The 19,925-nt window shown below is 42.4% G+C and overlaps 1 protein-coding gene across 5 annotated transcripts in view; it reads left to right on the top strand.

The window, feature by feature from the left end:
• Nucleotides 1-19,925, top strand: part of ANKRD1 (ankyrin repeat domain 1) — a 33,092-nt gene that overhangs the window by 11,193 nt on the left and 1,974 nt on the right. For 2 of the 5 annotated variants that reach the window (XM_045023334.1, XM_045023337.1), the window contains exons 2-8: nucleotides 13,070-13,249; nucleotides 15,811-15,948; nucleotides 16,059-16,166; nucleotides 17,248-17,346; nucleotides 18,624-18,722; nucleotides 18,884-18,982; nucleotides 19,169-19,267. In XM_045023334.1, coding sequence (XP_044879269.1) covers nucleotides 13,070-13,249; nucleotides 15,811-15,948; nucleotides 16,059-16,166; nucleotides 17,248-17,346; nucleotides 18,624-18,722; nucleotides 18,884-18,982; nucleotides 19,169-19,267 — 822 coding nt within the window. Of the gene's footprint in view, nucleotides 1-7,763; nucleotides 7,845-10,573; nucleotides 10,735-12,424; nucleotides 12,522-13,069; nucleotides 13,250-15,810; nucleotides 15,949-16,058; nucleotides 16,167-17,247; nucleotides 17,347-18,623; nucleotides 18,723-18,883; nucleotides 18,983-19,168; nucleotides 19,268-19,925 lie in introns of those variants that run through there. The other 3 variants (XM_045023338.1, XM_045023336.1, XM_045023335.1) reach the window with 3 other exon arrangements.

The raw sequence follows: 19,925 nt of genomic DNA, 5'->3' as shown, positions 1-19,925 counted from the left end.
CTCTCAATAAACTAGTGAGATCAAAGAAAAATAGGACACTTTGATAAGAGATTAACATGTGGAATTAGCATATATACTGCTACAATGAAAAATACATACTACTTTAACCTCTTAATATCAGAAGTTAGATTTTTGATCCGGTCTCATTGTTGATAGGGGGGATGGTCCGTAAATGGCTGCAGGCACAAGAGGATAATGAAAGTATTGTCAACATTTTGATTCTATCACAGCCCACAAACAAACATATTGATATTTTTATGCAAGCATTAATAGTTCTCCTACAGAACATTAGTCTTTCAATTTTAGAAAATTTCAGAGAGACTACATTAGGATGCAGAGCTCATTTTGCTTCCAAACATTTATTTTGAATGAGAGGCTGCTTTCATTCTCAAACAATTTTTGGCAGATTGAGGGAAGTAGAGTATGATTTTCTCTAACTCTTGAATGAAGACAGCATCAATTCCAACTTCAGAGCTGGTTTGCACTGTAAGTTCTTTAGTGAAATCTGAGCTGGGCAGCTCTGGAGCGGAGCAGAGCAAAGCATGGATAGAAGTTCTTGGAATACATTTCTCCTCCACAGATGGTCTGCTTATACTAGAAGCAGTACCACATTTTCACTGTTCAGGAGTCTCATAAGATTTCTAGTACTTTCTGGCTTCAGCTGTGCTTTGCTTCCCGTCCCTGCCAAATCCAGGAAATACAGAGAGGTATGTAGAATAAAATAATGAAGCCAAAGACTTTCTATTCTCTAGACATTCAGGATCAATTTTTTGGCAATGGTCTGGATAATTTCTTAGGTTATCCAAGCCAGTTCCCCTATCCAGTGATGAGCTGCCAAAATCTTAACAACCGGTTCCCTATAAAAAGTTCTGATTTAAGGGGGGAGGGAGCGGGGGAGGGGCCAGGGGAGAGATCCTCGTGGGGCCGGGGGCCCCTGCAGGGCCTGGGCCAATTGCCTCATTTGCCCTCCCCCCTTCCCTCTGGCCAGCCCTGGAGCTTGCAGCAGCCCCACCCCCCACCTTGCTGGGCCATTCAAAAAGTGGCAGCAGGACGACTCCCGAGCTCAGCTGAGCTGCCCAGCTGATGCCGGCGGCTGGCCATGCTGCAGCTGGGGGGAAGCGGGGGAAGGGCCGGGGGAGCCTCAGCCTCAGCTGGGAATCCTGGGAGCAACAGGATGGTCCGGCCCGCGGACCAGAGTTCTTTGCCCACCCCCTGGCCCTTTAACAACCAGTTCTCCACAGAGGTCTAATTTTAGCAACTGGTTCTTGAGAACCTGTGGGAACCTGCTCCAGCTCACCACTGCCCCTATCTTTACTATTAATGGTATTGAGAGAGTCAAAGGGTAAGCTAACCTCTTCTTCCTTCTTACCATGCTGTACAATATGTAAGCCAGAGAAGACACAAAGAAACTAAGAGTCTTTAAACAAAGAACACCAATGGTCTGAATCAGCACATCATTCCTTATATTCCTATCCCTTTTGCTTTACATTTTGTGGACAAAATTGGTAAATATAGCTAAAGTAAAATTCACAGTTGTTTTCATTTTTCTGTTCTGGCTTTGTGGTACAACCTCTTCTGCTCATTGGCCACTTGGTATTTTCTCCATCCTCCAAGTACTCTGATATCCAGAATTCCTCCTCCTCCTCTGGTTCACTTGTGTTGTCATTACTTCAAGCAACAAAGCAGGAAGACCTCAGTTTACTATATTGGCTTATGGCTCACCGAGTTGTGGGCCAAACATTATCTCTCTAGCCCAGGGGTGGGCAAACGTTTTGGCCCGAGGGCCACATCTGGGTATGGAAATTGTATGGTGGGCCATGAATGCTCACGAAATTGGCGGTTTGGGTGCAGGAGGAGGTGTGGGCTTTGGGGTGGGGCCAGAAATGAGTTTGGGGTGCAGGAGAGGGCTATACGCTGGGGCAGAGGGTTGGGGTGCAAGGTGGGGTGAGGGTTCTGGCTGGGGGTATGGGCTCTGGGATGGGGCTGGGGATGAGGTTGGGAGTACAGTAGGGTGCTCTGGGCTGGGAACAAGGGGTTTGGAGGGTGGGAGGGGGATCAGGGCTAGGGCAGGGGTTGGCATGAGGGAGGGGGTCAGGGGTGCAGGCTCCAGGCAGTGCTTACCTCAAGCAGCTCCCGGAAGCAGCAGCCTCTCTCCCCTCCAGGTGCAGCCAGGTGGCTTGGCGTGCTGCCCCGTCCGCAGGTGCCACCCCTGCATCTTCCATTAGCCATGGTTCTCAGCCAATGGGAGCTGTGGGGGCGGGAGCTCAAGGGCCGGATTAAAATGTCTGAAGGGCCAGATGTAGCCCCCAGGCTATAGTTTGCCCACCCCTGCAAAGCTAGAATAAGTAGGATTTGTAACATAGGTGTCAGGGGACTCTCTCCACTCCATCCAGCAGTTTAACAATGAGTGTTTGTGCAGACACTTCTACAGATCATGACAGTGTAGTAGTAGGGAAGCTCTGGGTTAAATGTACTTGTTCCCTGTCCCTTTATGGATTGAAGGTCTGCTGAGGCGGTCAAAGGGGTTAGCTCTGGTTCAGCAGCAGAGTTGTGCACACTGAAAGGACTGTAGCAATGATGCTTGTGTAAGCTGTATTTGCTGGTGGTTTTTTTTTTTTTTTTTAATATTAAGTTTAAATACAACTCCAATTTTAAAAAACTGTGCCTGGTCTGGGAGAGTAACAGTACCTGGGGTCCAGGTGAGCCTCCCTACAAAGGGAGTTTGGGCCTGTGATTCTGCCTAGAGGTGGGTCTGCTTTCTATCCTGGTCTGTCCTGCCATGTCTCAAACTCCCACTGACAGAGAGATGGACTGTGGAGCAAAGTTCCACTGTGTCAGAGCCACCTTGAGTCGTCTGTCCCCCAGGGTCTGCCACCCTCTGCTCAGCAGATCTGTGGTGCTTCCACTAAATACAAGTCCTTCTGTGCTCAGAGAGGGTGGTCACAGCCCAAGCAGAGGATTGTGCTTCAGTGCTTTCCCTTTCTAAATTCATATCCTGCATCTGTCCCACCCTCAGAACTAAGGCAGAAAATGTTTTCACATTCCTCAGCGTTGGAATTCCACACTTCCTTCTAGTTAAGGAAGGGAGAGTTATGGGGTGGGGCGAGTGTTGTCCTGTAGTCTCCCTTATATTGCCATATTGCAGGGAGGCCTCCCATGTACTTTCTCTCATATAGAATGGAGAGAACATTCTTCTCCTGTGGTTTTGTGTAGTGGTGACAGAAGCAAACTGGTTTGATTGAAAAGGTGTGGAAGGCTATAAAAGAAGCCATTCAGGGCCCAGATGTACCTTTGCTAGATATGGGCAGTGCTGTAGCAGGGTCTAATCTAAGAGAGGCAGCATAGAACATCCTTGTGACTTTTCCAGCTCCTTGTAGTGTATTAGGTGCCTTCAGTAGGGGCCTGAACTGCTCTCCCCCAGTCCAGTTCTCTGGCCTGAAGGTATGTCTGCAGAGACAAAATAATTGTGTCTGAACCCATCTTGTGTCTTGGCTACCCCTGAAGTAGCAGCTCAGAGTTGCTCCCAGGTCAAGTCAGGCAGTTTGCAGGCCTGGAGAAATCAAGTCACTTGGCATTCATCTCCCTCCACCCATCACTTAGACATTCCCCACACCCTTGCCTGAAATAAAATTAAAGACAGAAAGCACATGCCAACATACCAAATGACAATCCTTTCAAACTTTAATGCATTACAAAAGAATGAATATTTTTTCAGGTTAACCCAGCACCAGTTTTGCCTCCATTATGAAATTGCAAATGAAAAATGAAGGAGCTTGTACAAACTTTTCTAAAATTAAACACATTTTTAAAATATCTTCCCTGTCTTTCACAAGTTATTTTTCTTTGTGTTTGTAGTCACAGAAATATTTCTCTTATCCGAAGTGGATGTCATACATAACTGGATGCGAGGTATTTCCAAAGTTACAGCTAGGCTTCCTTTCCTCCTCCCCTCCCCCCAGTGTTGCTATGACAATCACAAGAGATATTTTTTAAAAATAGCTTGGATGAAAACCCAATACCATCTCAGAGGGAAAAAAATAGCTATTCAGAAAGTTTACTAGGAAGTAGATTTGTGCATGCAAGTGCTGACATCAATAAATTAAAAGAAACAAGAATTTAGATATGTGTCTAAAAAAAAAAACCCCAACAACTTGTGTATCTAAGAATATAAAAGGAATATAATGTTCCTGGTTTCACTAAGAGAGAGCAAAACATCAGAGTGTACCAGCCTAAGAGTTAAACTCATTGCTCTTTCCAAACTTCATACTTTTAAACATAATATCCCTCTAATTCCCCTTACCTAGTTTCCTGACCTCTAGGCTGCATAACAGTTATATGAATCTAATAGAGGTAGAAATATTGGTTATAGGTCTGAAGATGTCACATGCCAGGACCTCACCTGCTGGAAATTGGTATAGCTCCATTAGCTGCCCTAAATGTATAATGAGGAAGTTGAGCTGAAGAGGTGCTCTGCAGACCGTACAGCAAGAGTACAGGAAAACAGTCTTGTTGGCTTGTGCTAAGGACTGACAAGTGTAACTGTAGGCAAAAATTTCTTCCTACGCTCCATGGACAGCATATCTTCTGCTGTTTGCTTCACCTTATCTGTTTGATTACTTTGATTGTGCCATGTGTATTAGCCAATTTCATTGTGTTGCAAGAATAGTACATAAGAAAACTCAAGAGCTGAAATGAATTTAAATCCTGAGTTTCAGACATAATACACAATATTTTTACCATCATGATTAAAAAAAAAAACCCACCCCTAGCCAACCTTTAAGTCCCTAGAGAGCTCTCTTTAAAAGCTCATTGTAAGTGATGCAACCATTGACTCATTTCTATTTTAGGTTCTGACAACAGAGGATGGTGTTGTTCAGAGCAAACACCTGTCAGACTATGAGACGTCAGCATCTCTTTTATAACAATCGGTCACAACAAATGAGATTTACAGACATCTTCATCATCAGTTTAATAATTTGCTATATGTAAATTTTTTAGTTTAAAATATCTTTCCATTTGTAATTTTGAATGGCGCAGGCTTTTATTCTTAGTGAGCCAATATGATTCCCAATAGCAGCCTTTTACACAACTATATACATGCAGCACTAAATGTGTTTTAAGAGCTTTTGAGAAAATATACAGAACGTGTTGTGACGTTGCACTCTATGTGATTTTATGAAAATATGCTAATGAGTGTGAATATAATGTAACTGGAATATGATTCATGCAAAAGGTCTCTTGTAAGGTATCATTACAAATCTTATGATCTACTGAGTATGGTCATCCTATTTGTATCATTCTTGTATCAGAAACTAGAAATATGAAATATAACTGAGGGCCTATTGTAATTATGGAAAATGAGGGCCATTAATGGTGGTTTGGAATCTTAATGGCTCCCATTAACGTGGGCAATTGTCTGTAGATGGCTCTGTTTTACTTGTAAGTCTTCCTGTATACCTGTGTGCTGGCAAGTGGGTAGTGACATGTGATCATGTCACCTGAACTGGAATCCATCTTTAACCTGGTGCTTTTCCATTGAGAAGGGGGGGTGGGAACCCAGAGAGACAAAAGATTCCCACCTTCTGCCCAAGCTATGTAAGTGGGTGGAATAGAACAAAAGGCATGGCAATCATGAGAAATCCCCTAGCTACCACCTGAGCTGGAACAAGGGCTGTACCAGGGGAAAGGATTGTGCCCAGACTAGGAAGGCATCCAGTCTGTGTTAGAAGCTTATTGAAACATCTCTGAGGGTGAGATTTTATCTTTATTCAGTTTTCTAACTGTATTAGGTTTAGACTTGTGTGTTTTATTTTATTTGGCAATTCACTTTGTTCTGTCTGTTACTACTTGGAACCACTTAAATCCTACTTCCTGTATTTAAAAAAATCACTTTTTACTTAATACATACTCTGGGTTAATTAATAATACCTGGCGTGGGGGCAAACAGCTGTGCATCTCTCTCTCTCTCTCTACCAATGTTATAGAGGGTGAACAACTTATGAGTTTACCCTGTATAAGCTTTATACAAGGTAAAACAGATTTAATTGGGGTTTGGACCCCATTGGGAGTTAGGCATCTGAGTGTTAAAGACAGGAACACTTCTTAAGTTGCTTTCAGTTAAGTCTGCAGCTTTGGGGCACGTGGTTCAGACCTTGGGTCTATGTTGGAGCAGACTGGTGTGTCTGGCTCAACAAGACAGGGTGCTGGAGTCCCAAGCTGGCAGGGAAAGCAGGAGCAGAAGTAGTCTTGGCAAATCAGTTGGCAGCCCCAAGGGGGTTTCTGTGATCCAACCCATCACACGTCTTAGGGTGCTGGCTAAGAATTTTGCTAGCATATATTCATAGCACGTGTCCTCCTGCCATTATTAATAGACAATACAGAGAAACATGTCTCCCCCTGTTCTGAAGGTTCCATTAATATCCAAAACTGAAAAGTTCCTAAGTAAAGAACGAGCACACTGATTTACGAATGTGTTCAGTAAAATAAAACCAGACATACACAGTAAGGGGTTGTCCATATGTACACTAATGTACGTACACAAATATACGCAATCCCATGGATATTAAGGGGATACATATACATACCAAGGGGAAAATACATAGCAGCATGTCTCCTTCATGGGCAAGAAATGCCAAAGAAATAATTGTTTCCTCTCCTTTATGGGGAAAGAAGTAGTTGATGAGAAAAAGAAGTCACAAAAGCAAGTTAAGCAATGGTATATTATAGTTAAAGTTTATTTTTTTCCCATGTGTGTATGTATTACACATTCACACACACAAAGAAATAAACAAACATTTATCTACATTTACTCACTTGATAGGTTACTAATCCAGGATGAATGAACCACTTATGGCTTACTGTTCCTAGTTGTGCGTCTGTGTGTATGTAATCATACACACAATTAGGAACATTAAATCATGATTGGTTCACTCATGCTGGGTTAGTGCCCTGTTAAGCAAGTAATGACTTTTCAGTAACTGATTTTTCATACCTATACTTATTTAGTAGTAGCAGATTGACAGTGACAGCCATGCACAATGGCATTCTAAAGTGCACATGGCAACCTCTTAGAAATCAAGGGCAGAGCAAAGGTATTTAAAATGTAAGATAGTTAAGCAGAGAGATGACAGCATCAAAAACGTGATGGTAAACATCATGGGATGTGGAAATACCTTCTACAATCTATGCAAAAAAAGTTTTCCATACAGTCTGTTTAGTCCTTTTGAACAAAAACAACCTCCTCCCCAAATAAATCTTTTACAATAGGCAACCAACTTCTTGAGTGGTAGTAGGGAAATCAGGTATGTAATAGAGATACTTCTACATCATATACAGCTTATTACCCTTTACGTTTTTTAATCACAATCTTACATTGTGCAGACCTTTGCTTTGCCCTTAACCTTTAGCAGGTTGCCATGTACGCTTTAGAATTCCATGGCACATGTCTACCACTGACTGACTATCTGCTATTATTACCTTAACAGAGAGATGACAAATACAGTTGTTGAAAGCTTAGTACTCAGTTACTATTCTAGCAGGAGAGAACAAGCTAATGGTTAATTATGCTAATCCCTCTTCTTCCACTATCAGCTGATTGTGCTGAGAATTTGGGCTAGATTCTCAGCTAGTGTAAATTGAAATCAACAGCCCTACACTAATTTACATCAGGCAAGGGTCTAGCCTCAATCCTTTAGCAATAATTCAATTAAAATTTTACTCTCAGTCAGCCTAGGTTTCTACGTGTCACCCTTTACTGCAATCAGACCACCCTCAACACTAGAATCATAGAACTGGAAGGGACCTCGAGTGGTCATCAAATCCAGTCCCCTATACTCATGGCTGGAGTAAGTAAGTATTATCTAGACCATCCCTGACAGGTGTTTGTCTAACCTGCTCTTAAAAATCTCCAGTGATGGAGATTCCACAACCTCCCTAGGCAATTTATTCCAGTGCTTAACCACCCTGACAGTTAGGTGGTTCTTCCTAATGTCCAACCTAAACCTCCCTTGCTGCAATTTAAGCCCATTGCTTCTTTATAAATGACGTAATCAGGGACTGGACTTCTACAATTAAATTATTGCATGATTTATTTTTTGTGGTGTTCCTGTGGGAAGAATGGGCCAGAGAAGTGAGTTTTGCATCTTCTCTGAAAGCAGGGGGATCTGTGGGAAACCTAATCTGCGTTTCAGATTTGTGAACTAGTTGCTGAGAAAACGACATCTCCTTTTAATTTAGGATTTTGCTGGCATTCTTTCATGTATGAAACACCACTTGCCTTTTTTTTAAAAGTAAAATAAAAAATTTTAAAAACAAAAAAAGGAAATCAAGCCTCAACTAAAGCAGTAACGGTGAGTTTGCAACTTCTTACATAATTTTTAAACCATTCTGCCAAGCACTCTTGTATTTTCCTTCCCATATCAGTCCTGTGGCTATAACCTGTGTCCATTGAATCAGAGGTGGTCCAAGCAGCTGTAAGTGGGAAGGGAGGTGTCCATAAGACACTCTCTCTAACAAGACATGGCCACACTATGACCACGTCTACATGGCACTACAGCGACACAACTACGGCACTGTAGCTATACTGCTTTAGCACTGTAGTGCACATACTTCCTTTATGGTGGAAGGATTTTTCTGTTGATGTAGGTAATCCCCCTTCCCAAGCAGAAGTAGCTACATAGACTCAAGCATTCTTCCATTGACCAAGCTGCGTCCACATCCTGCTTATATCAGGGTGTAACCAAAACCAGAGTTTAGGCTGGCATAGCTATAGTGCTTAGGTTTTGTTTTTCATACCCCTGAGTGATGTAGCTATGTCAATCTAAACTTTAAAGTGTAGACCAGACCTATGAAACAGTTGGAGAGCCCCTGTTATGGCCCATTTACAAACAAGGCAAAGCCAAGCCAGAGTTAGTTGCTGTTCTAGATAATGTGCAGCAGGAACACAAAAGTATTTTCTGGTTAAAATGCAGTATAGACCACAACTATTTTGGAGTGATGTACTAGGAGGTGTTACTGTTTGGGAAGGGAGATGCAGAAAGGCTCTGTAGCTAGCCAAACACTATTTTAGTTCTGGGGCTCACCCTCCCATGTCTCGCATTGTTGGAGTAGTAAAGGAACCACCTGATGTTCAGATTCATTTCAGGGAAAGGGAGGGCAGAGGGTAGGTATGATGGGGGCTAGTAGACATGTTTAGAAATACTCAAAGTTACTGATGGATAGATCAGGGGAGGACAGGAACCTTGAAAGGTCAGTATTATGAATGCAGTTTTACTCAACAGCCTAGCCACTGATCCAGCAAAGCACTTAAGCCCATGCACAACTTTAAGCACCTGAGTAGTCCAACTTGTGACTCATATGCTTAAAGTTAAGCATGGGCTTTTCTGGATTGAGGACCTAGGCATTTGTAAGTGCCAAACCAGCTTTCTCCGTATTTGAAAGTTACATATCTTCCTTTTGTAAAGACAGAGGGCCAACTCCTCTGCTGATGTTAATGATATATGGAGATATACCTGTCTCACAGAGCTGGAAGGGACCCTGAAAGGTCATCAAGTACCAGCCCCCTCCCTTCACTAGCAGGACCAAGTACTGATTTTGCCCCAGATCCCTAAGTGGCCCCCTCAAGGACTGAACTCACAACCCTGGGTTTAGCAGGCCAATACTCAAACCACTGAGCTATTCCTCCCTTAGTATAGCCTCCCTGTAGTCAATTCATCTGTGCTGGCTTTCGACAGCCGAGGCGCTTGTGCACTTTTTTGTAATAATCTGAAAAGTTGCTTCTGCCCATAACTTGCTCCCCATTTAATATGCGTCAGCCAAGTCCACTTACTAAGTGGATCATTTTTGCACCCATATTCCCTGAAATTCTAAAGGAGAATATGGCTTGAGAAAGCGGCAATTATTTTACTTTTTTGAAGAGTGACAGGTTGTAAGTTATCGTTCTCTTTATAATCAGTGACAACTTCAAGGGAAAATGCAAAGCTGGCTGTTTTTGACATCTTCCACTGACTAACTTGACATGTCATAGGCCTTTTTAGCACCAGAGACATCATTCTGGTTTAGTAATCCCTTCAGAGAATTCCTTCCAACAAATATAGAAGGGTGTCCTCATGAGAAGAAAAATCTTTTTCTCTAAAATTGTTGACAGTCCAGGAATAGACCATAATGAAAAGAATGGCTTCCCAAAAACCTAAGGGGCTCTCAGTCCACTTATCAGAAAAAAAATTACTACAAGTGCTGCACATGGGTCACTTACTCTTTCCGGTATCTTCTACTGGTCTGAAAGTCAGGGGGGGGGAAAAGCAATATCAACAGACAGCTGTCCTAGTGGGCACTGGATATACAGAATGACTAGCATTGCTGAGCTATTTAGTCATTGCCAATGGAATGATGAGCTCATGTTGCATAATGAGTCACATATTCAGTGTGGTTAGACTGTAAGCCTAACCCCCTCCCTCAAAACACCCCCACCCTATCCTGACCCCGACACTAGGTCTGGCTAGTTAACACATGTGGAATGAGAATGCACCTACCTCTGAGCTGGCAGCGTTAGGGATGTACTTGGATTCCCATGTTGGAAGATTATCTCACTCAGTCTAAGTTCTCCCAAAGATATATAAGCTAAGCTATCGTGGTGAGTCTCAGCAGAGCTGACCTGAGCACTAGGGGATTTCAATCATAAAGGAATACAACTTACAACCATTGGCAAACATGATGATGCTGAAAGTAGAGGAGCTGGTAGGTATAAACTACTTTTCGTTCACAATTATTGTTATTTCAGGATTTTTATTGTAACTAATTAGTGGGAATCTTTATTATTACAGGTACTTAAAGGACAACTATCACTGTGATATTCTGGTACATAATTATATCTATTATACCACATTATGTTGGGAGGAACTTGTTTTAATTATTCTTTGAGTGTTGAGTTCACCGTGTAATGTAACAAAGTAGTTGACTGTGTTTTGTATTGGAAGATAACTCACCAGAAGGAATGGTGTAGCCTGGCATTCATGTATACTGTTTACTTTGTTTTTAAGCTTCGTTGCTGTATTTATATGCAAATCACATATTTAAAAAGGTGCGCACTCAGTAAAAGGAGGAAGAGGTCTAGATGTTAATTAGTGCTCAACCAGGGGTACACGTACCACTGGAGATAGGCAGAGGTCTTCCAGGGGCTACATTAACTCATCTAGTTATTTGCCTAGTTTGACAACAAGCTACATAAAAAGTACTAGCAAAGTCAGTACAAACTAAAATTTCATACAGACAATGACTTGTTTATACTGTTTGATACACTTCAGTTTGTAGCGTAAGGACAATATTTATATTCCAATTGATTTATTTTATAATTATCTGGTAAAAATGAGAAAGTAAGCAATTTTTCAGTAATAGTGTGCTGGGACATATTTTTATGTCTGATTTTGTAAGCAAGTAGTTTAAGTGAGGCGTAACTTGGGGGTACGCAAGACAAATCAGACTCATGAATGGGGTACAGTAGTCTGGAAAGGCTGAGAGTTACTGGTCTAGATTATATAAGCAAGACTGTTTCCTTTGTACTTTTAATGTAATGTTGAGAATCAGTAACAAATTCCTATAAACAGTTTTTCATGGCTTAAGGAGTTTTTTGAAAGATAGGCTGAACACTGGTCTAGATTACAAACACTACAAACTAACAAACTTGATTTGACTAGTAAACTGAGCAAACATGACAAATGTAGAGGAACATTGGAATGTTGTTAGGAAACTCCTTTTCCTCCCAGAGGAATACTTTTAAGATAGAACTGCTGTATAGCATAGTTCAGGGGTAGGCAACCTATGGCACACTTGCCAAAGGCGGCACGTGAGCTGATTTTCAGTGGCACTCACACTGCCAGGGTCCTGGCCACCGGTCTGGGGGGCTCTGCATTTTAAATGAAGCTTCTTAAACATTTTAAAAACCTTATTTACTTTACCTACAACAACAATAGTTTAGTTATATATTATAGGCTTATAGAAAGAGACCTTCTAAAAACATTAAAATGTATTACTGGCACGCGAAACCTTAAATTAGAGTGAATAAATGACGACTCGGCACACCACTTCTGAAAGGTTGCCAACCCCTCATAGTTAGTAAATACTAGAGTTAAATTCTTTGGCAAGGTCCCTTCAATTTCTGCACTGCTAAATTCTCCAACAAACCAAATTGTGTGACAGTTTTTGATTGAAATAAATCCCAAACAGCACCATGCAATCATCCAAGATTAACACACACACTTTGAAGGTACGTTAGCAATCATAGGAAACATTTTCAAGGACTGTTCTCATTTGTATTGTGTGTATAGGCTACCTAAAGCTACCATTATCCAGTAACACTGAAGTCAATGGGAACTTTACCATTGACTTCAGTGAGTGAGGAGCAGGCTCTTAGACTATGTATCGGACCTGTTTTAAATCTATAGTATGTGTCTGAATTAGACAGCAAGCTCCTGGAGACTAGCATATCTTCAGCTATGTCTGCACACTGCAGCATGCAGACTGTGCTTGTAAGCAATAAGGAATGAGTTTTGCACTGACAGGAAGTTGATCAGGTGGCTTTAATGTGTCTTTCCACCTTGAGCTTCTATGACTTTCTGATGAATGTTACACAGGATAGAAATTAATGGGGAAACAGAAAGAGATGTTGGCTTTGTAGTCAGACATTTGCTGCAGTAGTACTACTGTTATCATAGCAACAACCAAGACTCAGCCATTTAGAAAGGGGATTCAGAACTTCATAATCCATGCTAGCTGGTACAGTGCCTGATCCAACACCCACTGACATCAATGGGAGTTTCTTCATTGACTTCTATAGATGTTGGATCAGGCCATTAATGAAACTGCAGCAACCTTTGTCATAAAGCCAATCCTGTTGCAGAGTGTGAGTAAGCACTAGGCTCTGACTGTCACACACATACAGTCTAGGGACAGATAGAACACTTATACATAGGTTTTTTTAACCACTGCAATTGGCATTTAACTACTAAGTGTTCCCAGTAGGTGGGTGCTTAAGACATGGTGCTGCAATCACAAAACATTGTGTTCCTTTTTACAGGTGACAGGGAAGAAGAGTGACAATAAAGAAACTGGAGATTTCCTTCCTGAGGACTTCAAAAATGGAGAGTATGAAACTGCTGTAAGATTAGAGAAACAAGACGACCTGAAAACACTCCCTGAACGCTCCTTAACCCGAGGAAACCTGACCTATGAAAAGGAGAAAAAGCTACAGGCAGAGGTAAGTGCTTTGGTTTTGTGTTCATTTTTATCATCATGTGGCTGCTGTACTGGTGTAGCCCTGAAATGCCACATGGTTTTGCTCTAACTAAAATAATTTTATGATGAGCTTAAGAAGTAAAACCTTTGCAGCTCGCTGCCCAGTGAGAAGGACAGAGGACCTCATCCAAAGTCCATTGAAGTCCAAAGAAAGGATCCCATGGACTTCAATGGACTTTGTATCAGGCCAATAATGCTGTCAAGCTGCTTCTAAAGCTCTCTTTGTTTGTAATTTCTAACTGAAAAACTTGGAATCTTTTCTGTCCAGAAGGCACCTGCAGCCAGCTGTAGAGTATGTTAAGGAGTGGCATATGTGGGAAAAGCTCTCCCATTCATAAACATAACCACTGTCACCATCAGCTAGACAGCCCTTACTCCCCAAGCTGGCACACTCACACCATTCGCCTGTCAAGCGTTAATAGCAAAGTTCTGTACCTTGGCCTCCCATTACTAAGGGTGCTCCTTTCCAGAACACCCTGCTGTGTGCTTACTAGCCAGGAAGCCAGTGGGCATCTTTCCACTGACTCAACAGGGCTTGGGGGAGGCCCTTATTACAGAGCGTATCCAAAACAGGGGAAGGTGAAGCTACTTGATTAAAATCCCCCTTAAAAATAGACATGAAGTGTCTGCTCACCAAGTCATTTTGCATTTTTAGTTATTTAGGGCCAGATTCTACCCCCTTTACTCTCCTCAATTAGCACTGTAACAGGGCATGCTCTGGCCCCACCCTCAGATACCCCAGGAACTGCTCAGACTCTCCACTGAGTAGCAACTTTGCATGATTGATTTACATTCCCATTCCCCAACACCAATATAGTCCCATTCAGCAACATTACATACAGTGCAGCCCTATCTTCACCCCTTTCCTGCAGGGCCTGGGAAGTACAGAGCTAATCCTTTCCTGAGATCACTAGGTTCAGATAGTCCTGCTTACTCCTTCTGTGGCTCCTGTACTATCTTCCTGTAACTTTAGTCTATCAGCAGAGGAGTATAATTGGATCATCCAGCCTCCCAACCTGACCAGCTAATTAGCTTACACCTTCCCAATCAGCCTTCTCAAGGCAGCTGGCTGATACCTAAGTGATCAGAGGGCGGGCTCACCTGCTAGCTTCCACAAGCACCTGCCTCCGTTGAGTAGTTCTACTGAAGTCAAGAGGACTACACAATATGGGTAAGAGTGGCAGAATCTGGCTCTTGATCACTTAGTTTTTTAAGGGCCAAATTCATACTTGTAAGCAGGTGTAACTAGTTACTTCAGAGCAGCTGCACCTTTTTACACCAGATCTGAATTAGGCCTTAAGCATTTACTGGCACCTCTTTTTTAAGGATAGCAATGACATTTTTAGTAGATTGCTGTAGTGTAACACTACTGAGTAAAACTACAGGTCAGTATGAACCCGGGGTTAATTTCAAGGTGTATTTTCCTTAAATTAAAGCCATCAGCTACACAATAATGCAGGAGGAAAAACTGTGGGTCACATCCTGAAAGGTTCTGGGGACATAAAGCTGGTATTTGAAGTCAATAGGTAATAATTGGAGATATACCAATCTCCTAGAACTGGAAGGGATCTTGAAAGGTCATTGAGTCCAGCCCCCTTGCCTTCACTAGCAGGACCAATTTTTGCCCCAGATCCCTAAGTAGCCCCCTCAAGGATTGAACTCACAACCCTGGGTTTAGCAGACCAATGCTCAAACCACTGAGCTATCCCTCCCCCAAAGTTACAGGTAGGCAACGTCTCTCACTATTTGGCCATAAAATTCCATGGGAAATGATACAATATGCAGAAACAGGGGAATTTTATGAATTTTATGAGGAAAAACAAAAGGCCAAGTACTTCCTTCATAGCTTGTGCAAATCTATTGACTAGGGAATGCTGTATGGGTTCTTAGGGCAGAAATTAGACAAGCGGAACGGGGATCAAGGAAACACAGAGGCAAAAATTACTCGTAGATATTCTTGCTATCCAAAGTATCAGTACAACCATCACAATTCACAGGTTTCATAGATTTTAAGGTCAGAAGGGACCATTTCTGTCTGATTTATATTACACAAGCTGTAGTATGTCACCCAGTGATTACTGTATCTACCACAACAAGTTGTGGCTGAAATGTAGAGCCCTGCAAATCTGTGTATATCCGCTTTATATCAGCAAATCGCGGATGGATACGGATCCAAATTTTATATCTAGAGCCCTGCAAATCAGAGGACATCCGCTTTATATTTGAAGACCATGTTTTCGGCTCGGATATGGATACAAATTTTGTATTTGCACAGGGCTCTAGTGAGAAGGCGTAACTTTTAGAAAGATTCAATTTAACTTAAAGGCTACAAGTGATAGAGTATTAACCAGATCCTTTAATTACCTATTCCAGTGGTTAATTATTCCATGCAGTTAAACACTGACATCTTATTTCCAGTTTGAATGTAGTTGATTGACAGTGTAAACTCCATTGCTGTGCTGAAAGGAAAGGAGTTTTGCATTCCCTCTGGACTCAGTCTTATCATTTGCTTGTTTCATTCAGATCAAGAAGAAAAAGCTAGAGGAGAGACCAAAACTTGAAAACTTGCAAGATCTTGAAAAAATTATTCAGCTGAAGAAAAGGAAAAAATGCACAAAAGTGAAAGTGCCCATTTTAAAGGAACCTGAACCAGAAGTTACTGTAAGTTCTATTGTTAGAAAGTGCATCCTTTTATGAAAGACTTGATGGAATTTCTGGAACAGTGTACAGCTGAAACACACATTTATATTCTGTACATTTGTCTCCATCAGACAGGACCAGTGGATGTACCTACATTTTTAAAAGCTGCACTGGAGAATAAATTGCCAGTAATTGAAAAATATCTGTCAGACAAAGGGGATCCAGATGCTTGTGATAAGGTACAACCTTTATTCTTATTACTTCAGAAAGATAGCAGCAAAAGAGATCCCGGGGTGTAGTTAAGTAAAATTCCAATTTCCATTACATTTTGTAGCCTCTCTTATCCTCTTGCAGCATAAAGGAAAGAGAGTTAACTACAGGAAACTACAACTTATTATGTTTTCTTGCTTTAAAGGGACCCTTGGGAACAAACAAAGTATATTTTACGTAGGAAAGTCTGTATATTTATTGGAAACATGATGGCAATCAGGAAATCCTGATTTCCTTTGGCAAAAGGCCTTTCAATGCTGCAGGATTCCATGACAATGAGCTACAATACAGAAGCCTTTCTACACAGTTACGAAAACCCGGATTCTTTCATTCTTAAAAAGCACAGCTTTGTTTGGATATCCGACTCTGCCACATTCCAAGCTAGGAAGGAACTGTCTGATTCCTTACACTATACACTGCTTTAACGTGCATTTGCAACACAGTATCAGGGGCGGCTCTAGACATTTCGCCGCCCCAAGCACGGCGGCATGCCGCGGGGGGGGGGGGTGCTCTGCCAGTCGCCGGTCCCACGGCTCCGGTGGACCTCCCGCAGCCGTGCCTGCGGAGGGTCCGCTGGTCCACCAGAGCCGCGGGACCAGCAGACCCTCCGCAGGTCCACCAGAGCCACGGGACCAGTGGACCCTCCGCAGGCACGCCGCCGAAGGCTGCCTGCCTGCCGCCCTCCCAGCCACCGGCAGAGCGCCCCCCGCGGCATGCCGCCCCAAGCACGCGCTTGGCGTGCTGGGGCCTGGAGCCGCCCCTGCACAGTATAATATAGACGTGGGAATTCAAGAGGTTCAGAAGGTTTTTAATTTGAATGCCACATTGCAGACATTACTCATGCCCTTTAAAATGTGCTGGGTAGACAGCTGTCATCTAGGAGGTTGCTATTAAAGTGTAGCAGATTTAAGGTCTCAAAAGCATACACACTCAGAAATGAATCAGCATAAAATGTGTGTTCGCTATCATCCCAGGGTACAAGAAGGAAAAGAATTTCACAGATCTCTGTGCCACATACAGTGTTTGACTTATCCCTGTTTTAATTGACAGCATCAACGCACTGCATTGCACAGGGCATGCTCAGAAGGACATCTGACGCTGGTGGAAAAGTTAGTGGAAGCTGGAGCCCAACTTGAGTTCCAAGACATGGTATATACATCTGTTTAAGTTTCTTTGTAAAACATGCCGACCCATACAAGAAACAGAATTACAGGGTCCATCACAAGTGGTTAGAGCAGCTTGTAAGAGTGTACCCCGAAAACAGGACTATTGAGAAGGGAGTATAAGGAAAGGGTGTCTGCTCCTCCTCCTGCACCCTCCCCAAATGGGCTGCTGGAAGATGTGAGGATGAGAAAGACTGCCCAGCATATCTTCTGTTGCTTATTCACAACAGAGCCTGACCAAACCCCAAAGAGGAGGAGCAAACCTGGGGTCAGGACATTACTCCAGGCCTGTCACCTCTACAAAGTAGTAGAGATGCCATAGCCTCATCAACTGATCACAGGTCCACCGCAATACACCTAAGTGGAATAAGCAACAGCATTTGCTGCTGCTTCTACACTTCTCCCCTCCTGACTATTTGCATCATTGCTACACAGCAGGGATCAGAGAAGCCTCACTTAACCCTCCAGTGACTGGAGGTGGGAGTTGTAGAAGGGATGAAGGAACAAGAAGGATTCCCAAGGGGCAGGAGGAAACTTGGGGAGTAGATGGTGAGAGGGACCACCTTCCCATTTGCAGAAGTGCTTGGAAAAGATAATGATTCTTTACACTGGGCTTTGTTTTTCTTATGTTTTGGAGTCCAAAAGGCATCAAAACAGAGCAAAAAAATATTGCTAGACATCAAAAACTGAACACCAGACTTGGCTAGAATGTTCATACTTGGATGCCCACAGTTAGGTTTCTAAACCTATAGCAGGCACCCAAATATAAGTAGCCTGATTTTTAAAAGTGCTGATCACTCACTGCTCCCATTGAGTTCACTGAAATTTGTGGATGCTCAACACTTTTGAAAGGACAGATCATTTAAAATGAGGGGGGCCTCCATATAGGCAGCCAGGTTTGAAAATTTTGGACCTCTTGATTTACTGGGTAGAAAAATAAATCTGGTTAGTACAGGTTTAATTTAAGGCATGTTATAATCATCAAATAACCCATAACCAGGCCCAGACACCCTCTACTATTGCCGTGTTGCCAGATCCCACTGCCTTTAAGTACAACATGCAATGATTGTGAAGGATGATAAATCAGCAGGACTAGAGACATTAGCGCCAATTAAGAAAAAGCTGCTAATGGCTACAGCTCAGTGTTCCCTGACTTGCAGTAATTTGATTTAGGTCAGACAGAATTAAAACCAACATTTATTCATTTTAAAATTATCACTGTTTAATTTGTTGGGTTTTGGTTCAATTATTTTATGGTTGTAGCTTGAATCTACTGCTCTTCACTGGGCATGTCGTGGGGGAAGCCTGGAAGTTCTGAAATTCCTGCTCAACAAAGGAATAAACAGAAACGCTAGAGACAAGGTATGTTCTTATATGACTTTTTAAGCTGGATGTGAAAAATTGATCCTCAGTCCATTATTTTGGCAGCTTTTCTCCATGTACTGACTCTAAATCAGATTTGATTATTTTTTGTTGATAATTTTCCTGCTCCCTCTGATTGTTTTCTCCCTCCCATTTGCTAGTTGCTCAGTACACCTTTGCATGTGGCTGTAAGGACGGGTCAGTATGAATGTGCTGAGCACCTCATTGCCTGTGAAGCAGACCTCAATGCCAAAGACAGAGTAAGTAAATTATATATTTTACTTAACATAGAGGCTAACTCTCAATTACAATCTAGCACTGAGCTGACAATATGCCTTTATAATTGCACTTGATTGTAAAATGACTGTGTACTTTGTTCAGCCTTGAATGATGGGTTAGCATAGCAGAATCTAAGCCGGTAATCAATCTTCTTTTGTTTGTTTTAGGAAGGAGACACACCACTTCATGATGCAGTGAGGCTGAATCGTTATAAAATGATTAGACTCCTGATTATGTATGGAGCAAATCTACATATAAAGAACCATGTAAGTAAGATTTGTACAGAATCTTCCCATCAGAACAGTTTCATGGATCTTCAGGCCAGAAGGAACCATTATGATCTAGTCCAGGGATCAGCAATGTTTGGCATGCAGCCCGCCAGGGTAAACCACCTGGTGGGCCGGGCCGGTTTGTTTACTTGCTGCGGCCGTAGGTTCGGCCAATCGTGGCTCCCACTGTCCGCGGTTCACTGCTCCAGGCCAATGGGGGCTGCTGGAAGTGGCGCGGGATGAGGGATGTGCTGGCTGCAGCTTCACACAGCCTCATTGGCCTGGAGCGGTGAACCGTGGCCACTGGGAGCCGTGATCGGCCGAACCTGCAGATGCGGCAGGTAAACAAAGCGGCCCGATTTGCCAGGGGGCTTACCCTGGTGGGCCATGGGTCAAATGTTGCCAATCCCTGATCTAGTCTGACCTCCTAAATAAGATTAATTTAAAGTAGAATGTATTGAAAAATGGTTTCTGTTTCATGAAAAAATTTCAGTACATTTTTGAAAAAATCTAATTTTTATCCAACTCTGATTTAAAATTATACCCCACCTTAAATCTACCCAGGTGACTTATCTTAAAAAAAATCCGGAGAGATTATTCTTTTGGAGCAATTCTTTGTTACAACCTGTTGCACTTGCACTGTATGTTTATAATA

Source organism: Mauremys mutica, chromosome 7, assembly GCF_020497125.1.
Source record: "Mauremys mutica isolate MM-2020 ecotype Southern chromosome 7, ASM2049712v1, whole genome shotgun sequence".
NCBI classification, from domain to species: domain Eukaryota; kingdom Metazoa; phylum Chordata; order Testudines; family Geoemydidae; genus Mauremys; species Mauremys mutica.
The sequence above is the reverse complement of the archived record's forward strand: the minus strand, read 5'-3'. Positions and strand labels throughout refer to the sequence as shown.